Source organism: Lathyrus oleraceus, chromosome 6 (assembly GCF_024323335.1).
Source record: "Lathyrus oleraceus cultivar Zhongwan6 chromosome 6, CAAS_Psat_ZW6_1.0, whole genome shotgun sequence".
Taxonomy (NCBI): Eukaryota; Viridiplantae; Streptophyta; class Magnoliopsida; order Fabales; family Fabaceae; genus Lathyrus; species Lathyrus oleraceus.
In genome coordinates this window covers 8,477,920-8,484,025 of record NC_066584.1, presented here as the reverse complement: position 1 = coordinate 8,484,025, position 6,106 = coordinate 8,477,920, and the positions used below count along the sequence as shown (strand labels likewise).

The 6,106-nt window shown below is 33.9% G+C and overlaps 1 protein-coding gene across 2 annotated transcripts; it reads left to right on the top strand.

Moving 5' to 3' along the window:
• The first annotated feature begins 1,063 nt into the window (after window positions 1-1,063).
• On the top strand, window positions 1,064-4,627 carry LOC127093532 (B3 domain-containing protein REM16). 2 transcript variants are annotated; one of them, XM_051032479.1, is made up of 5 exons: window positions 1,064-1,221; window positions 1,309-1,431; window positions 2,365-3,034; window positions 3,631-3,830; window positions 3,963-4,627. In XM_051032479.1, the coding sequence occupies exons 2-5, from the start codon at window positions 1,321-1,323 to the stop codon at window positions 4,362-4,364; spliced, it is 1,383 nt and encodes a 460-aa protein (XP_050888436.1). In that variant the 5' UTR covers window positions 1,064-1,221; window positions 1,309-1,320; the 3' UTR covers window positions 4,365-4,627. The 2 variants fall into 2 exon arrangements, with proteins under 2 accessions (XP_050888436.1, XP_050888435.1); XM_051032478.1 differs by having other exon boundaries at window positions 1,087-1,189.
• Window positions 4,628-6,106: the final 1,479 nt, after the last annotated feature.

The window sequence follows — 6,106 nt, the reverse complement described above, 5'->3', positions numbered from 1 at the left end:
GGAGCAGATCATCTACTAATGTATATATCATTTTATGGAAATTATAAATTTTAAAATTATTTTGTGTGGACGCAAATTTAAATTCGCGATAATTCATTTGTTCATTTTAAAATAATAAAATTGTGATGATTAAGCTACGAAACAAATTATGGATATATTTTCAATTCTATACAGATAAATTAGTTGAAAAAAGTGTTTGATGCCCGTAACAACATATTAATATTATTTTTTTAAAGTAAAAGAGAAGTTTATTGATTTTGGTAGTTTTCCAAGGTGGACTTAATTACATTTACATTAGTTGTATTTTGATCATGCCTATTAACCTTATAAAACTATATACGACTTTTATTTTTATAACCTTTTTGAGTAGGTTAGGGGCCATATAATTCTCTTTTCTATTGATAAAGTGGATCAAACCACTGATGAGGCCAAATAAGATTTCGTTTATGTTGAATATTATCCAACCAATATGAGTTATATCTTTGGGGGCACCGTTTTTGCCCATCTCAGATGCTTTAGAAACCCTAATTTTTCTTTGCTCTTTTTTCGTGCTGATACTATCTACTTCGTTATTCGTTTGAACGAGCTCCCGTACTTATTTTAAGTTAGGTACTTCCATCTTTGTCACTCGTCTCAAAATCCCCTGCGTTATGTTTTGTACTTAAAATTCTAAAGGTATTTTCTCAATCGTTCATCACCATACTTTGCAATCTATAAGAATTTTCACATTTTTAGCGTTCATTTAAATCTTATAAAATTATACATTTTGTTTTCAATTTTATAATATCAACATTTATAATTTAAATTTATAGGTAAACAATTATAAAATAGATAATAATTATTTTTTCTTCCATAAACTTAAGATCCGATCTTAAAATCGACTAATTAGAAACGAATTTCACCTATCTCTTAATCTCTTAATGAGGTTTCTCTTGAAGTAACTAATCCAATTTAACAAAAGTCATTTTAATTATAACAAACATGAAAATGTTTAGAAAAGAAAAAATCTACATAAAATAATAAAAAATATTCTAATAAATGTTTTTAATAAATAAAACACATCATCATGAAAAAAGAAATAAAAAAAATACATCAAGTCAAGAAAATAATGATTTTGATTCGACTAGTAATAACTCGTGAAGTGAAAACCCTTGAAACTATCACACTTTTGGAATTTTATGTTCTCTATGTATAGCAACACAAGCGCTTTCCTGATTTAGGGTTTTGTCTTTGATTTTCTATCCATTTTCATTTCCATTTTCACTGTTAACTGTTAAAGTTTTCACCTTTCAACCATTTTTCTACCAGATTCTGTTACAAATGGGAGGAAGAGAAGAAGGGTGCAGATCTTGGGAGGAAGACGTTTACTGGACCCATTTTCAATTCATCCATTTCACCCAATTTCTCCGCACTGATTTTGATCAACATCTTGTTAGTATTCTTTTCATTTCACGTCCATATTCTTTTTTTTTCCTTCACATTTTTAAAATATATTTTTAACCTTTTTTTCGCATTATTTTAACCTACCCTTATAATATTTTTACAAATTCTTTAACTGCGGTCACTTTTTTTTATGTGAAAGTTTTGATCTTTGGATAAGCTGTTGAGCTGCAGTCAGTTTTTTTGATGAAAGTTTTGATCTTTGGATAAGCTGTTAAAGTGTAATTTTTTTTAACCTTTGATTATTATAGTTTATAGATGTGACTATTTTTTAAATAATGGGTTATGATTTGTGAGATTAGGTGTTGATCTGCTTTGTGTTTGTTTTTGTGACACCTTGTTTTTAGCTTACATTGCTATGGATGAATCATGCATTTGCATTTTAGGTTCTGGTCATGCATGCATCATGGTAGAGTCATGCTTATGATTTATGAGGCTTTGAAGGAAAAGATAAAGAAGTGAATGAGTGAGGAGATTCATAGATTGTAATGTGGTTGGTTTTGGGTTGTTATTATCAATTTATCACTGTTTAAACCGTATACTTGAGGTTATTAATGGTTGTTTTTCAATGATATAGTTATGATCTCTGTAACACCAAGATTTCTGATTGAAGGTGTGTTTGGTGTCTGGCACTTGTGGGAGTCTTGGGCGGGTGTCTGACACTGGCACGGCACCAACACGTTTGATGACTGATATTTTTTAAAGTTATTACTGGTGTAACACCAAGACTTCTGATTGAAGGTGTGTTCGGTGTCGGACACTTATGGGAGTCTTGGGTGGATGTCTGACACGGGCATGACACCAACGCATTTGATTAGTGATATTTTTTAAAGTTATTACTGATGTTAGTACCGTGTCTGGTGATTGTGTTGGACTTCAAAGGCATGTTTGAAATAGGAATTTATTTTTTGTTTTTGTTTACAGGCACTTCCCAAAACATTTTCAGACAATATAAAGAAAAAGTTGCCAGAAAGTGTGACCCTAAAAGGTCCTGGTGGAGTGCTGTGGAATATAGAGCTGACAACTAGAGACGGTACCTTGTACTTCACGAACGGTTGGCAACAATTTGTGAAAGAACACTCTTTGAAAGAAAATGATTTCCTTGTCTTTAAGTACAACGGTGAATCGTTGTTTGAGGTTTTAATCTTTGATGGTGAGAGTTTCTGTGAGAAGGCAGCTTGTTATTTTGTTCGAAAAAGTCGGCATGCCGTCAATACTGAACACGGGGGTGGATGTTCTAGCAAGAAAAGGGACACAGATAATTCCGTTGAAGAAGTCAATACTCCTTCTAATGGTGTTGATGAAGGTGTTTCACCTGAGAAATCTTCGCATCTTAACAAAATCCGAGTGCCATTTGCCGTACCTATTGAAACTACTAATGGAAAGACTTCGAATGCTGGTGTTGAATCTGCCACCGCCGAGCAATTCATGTCTGATGTAATCACTGATGCTGAGCCAATAACTGTTCCCTCCCAAACAACTGGTAAACGGATAAGGAAGCCTGTTTATGCCGATACGTCTGTCCCAAGTAAGAAGAGAGGAAGACCACCAAAAACAGCTAATTCTCACGAGAGAGCTCTTAATTGGGTGTCTGGTAACATTTTTACTTTTATCATTTAGAGAAAGAAACATAGAAAACTTGTGGAAAGGTGGTGCACTGGTGGCATAGTTTTAACCATTGCGCAAGAAATTATTTATATTATCCAATGAATGCAATAGTAAAAACTATCAGTGTATCTGCGCAACACTAAAAACCACACACACCAAGAGACTTATCTTACTACTGTTTTATGGAATATTTTTTTATCTTCAAAACACTTGATGAGTGAAATTTCTTGCTGAAAAATTTGATTTTGAAAAACTGTAATATTTTTATTAAATAGTAGTTGGACATTATAGTCTACTGTGTGCTTGTTTGAGTTGTGACACTTGTGGAATCAATTAAAGAAATAAAATGAAAACTCTTCTTTGTAGCACTGACATTTCTGATTGAAGGTGTGTTTGATGTCCGACACATGATGGTATCAGACACGAACATGACTGAAACACGTTATTACCAGTGTCGATGTATCACTTTCGTGTTCGGTCTCTGTTTGTCAGTTTTTCATGGCTTTTCTTGAGTATATCTCTTTTAATCAATAAATGTACTGGTTGTTAACGCGGTAACTTATTTTGATCATATTTTTTAAGATGCTGAACATTCTCCAAAGGTTTCTCCAAAGGCCTCTCCAAAGGTTAAATCTGTGACACAGGAACTATATACTTCAAATAGAAGGCCTGTCACACAAAATGAGATTGAAGACACTCTTCGGTTGGCCCAGGCAACTAGTACCGAAGACACCTTGCTTGTAACTATGCGACCTTCGCATGTATACAAGAGATTCTTTGTGGTAAACTACTTCCTCCCTTTCTTTCCTTTTTAAACTCGGTTGTGAAGTTTTGTAACTTTCTGCATTTTAAACTTTATTATACAATGCATACGTTGATACTAATTGTATTTATACTTTATTTTTGGCGACTAGTCATTCCCTAATAAGTGGATACTAAACCATCTTTCACCGTCATCTCAAGATGTGATATTACGCATGGGTAGGGGTGAATGGGTTGGGAAATACTGCTATCACAATATTCGTAACAATGGAGGACTTACCGGCGGGTGGAAATATTTTGCGCTTGAGAATAACCTCGAAGAGTTTGATGTGTGTTTGTTTAAGCCTGGTGGTTATATGCAAAACACATTGATCTTAGAAATGACCGTTTTTAGAGTTGTTGAGGAGATTACTCCTCTTACTGCGGTGCATTCTTCGGGAAAGAGGAGATCAATTAAGAAAACACCATCCGGTGAACCATTATTAAAGAAGAGGGGAGTTATGATAACCCCAATCAGGGCTGTCCAAACAGAACTTGACTCCATTGAAGGTTAATTGTGTCATCCGAAGAAAGAAGTTTCATCGTTCGAATTATGCAATAGTATATGTTTAACAGTTGTGTAGGGCTGCAGAGTAAGCTATGTAATATCAAATGTGTTTGTATGTTGGATGTTATGTTGGATTGTTTAACTTGTTCAGTTTTCTGCTTCTACCTATATGTAATTCACATATGTAAACTTTCTATTGCAACAGCTAGGCTTTTTAAGGCACAAGTTTGAGTTGATCTATCTACCTTCATGGATTGATCTATTGTTCAAGTTTTTGCTAGTGTGTTATATTGTCTCTTGACTTGAGCATTTGTTCATCTTGATTCATTAATAATTTTTTTTTATATCAAACAAAATCAAATAGAACTTGTATGTAAACTGATGACATTCAAAACCTGCATAACAATGGTTCGGATTGAGTCCGGAATGGTGATCATAGACATGAATGTGCATACCCCTCAAGATTTGAACCTTGTTAAGCTGAAAGATCTGGTTGGTAATGATGGGGATTGGAACTGGCAGCTTCTGGATCAGTGGTTACCTCAGCCAAATATCAAGTATGGGAGGGATGAGTTAGTACAGGAACTGGAAACAATAAATGTATTCGAGTTTGGTTAGGAGAGGGTATTTGGGAGGAAATTTGGAAAATGAAGACTCAAGAAGAGCGCATTAAGAGTTTTCTTTGGCTTCTAGGATGCATGACAATGTTAAGGTGGTGAATTCACGCTAGCTAAAGTGAGGATTGATGGTATGCAATAGATGTTTTTTGAAAAGACGCTCCGGACTTCAAAGGGATGCTACGTTTTTTGTTTTTTAAGAAGACCATCTGGACTTCACCAAATCTTTGATTGAGAGAAATGCTAAGGGGACCGTTTTTTCTAGGTTTGCAGTGTAGTTTTGTGTGTTTTTGAACTTAGGCCTTCTTTTTTTTGAAAAAAAACCTTGAAAAAAATATGCAGAATCACAATAGTACTTAATCTGTAATGTAGTATTCCATTATTAGAAGATTTACATTGCAATAAATAACTTTAATTTTTCTTTAATCTTATTTGGTTATTTTGCAATTTATTTGGTTGTATATGCATTTTATTCCTTCTAGAAACCTTGTGCCAGATGCATGTAGCTGAGGTGTTCTTAAAAAAACGACATTCAGTTAGGTCATGCAAATGCAATTGTACTTAAATATTAATCTATCTAATGAAATGGTTACACTACATTCAATCAACAAATTCTTATCTTTATTACTCTCAAAGATCCATATATAGAATTCCATTCTTATTCCATTAGAATTCTTACTTGAATCCTAGATATCATTCTCAAATTCTTTCTTGAAGATTCAAACTCGATTACAATTGGTATCATCTAGACTTCGAATCCCCAACTATGACTAGGAACCAATTCTTTGTCGAGCTCAAACAACGATTGACAAATGCTTTATCAAAGAATCAATGTTCTACAACATCACTACCAACTTGTATGAAATACATGCAATAATGCAACAACCAGCTTAGCCATCAGCCAACCATCGAGAGGAGTAACACCCTCAACCCACTATGACGAACCCTTACTCCACTTGTAATTTTCTATGCTTCCTAAAAAAACATTAGCTATTTTGTTCTAGGCTGGTCAAAAGCCCAAAACAAATATCCAATCAGGTGTAAATCCAATCAAAATGCTCCAACGTATAAAGTCAACACAGTGAGATTTAAGGTACATTTTTCTGATCTTCACTTTTTATTAAACTCATCT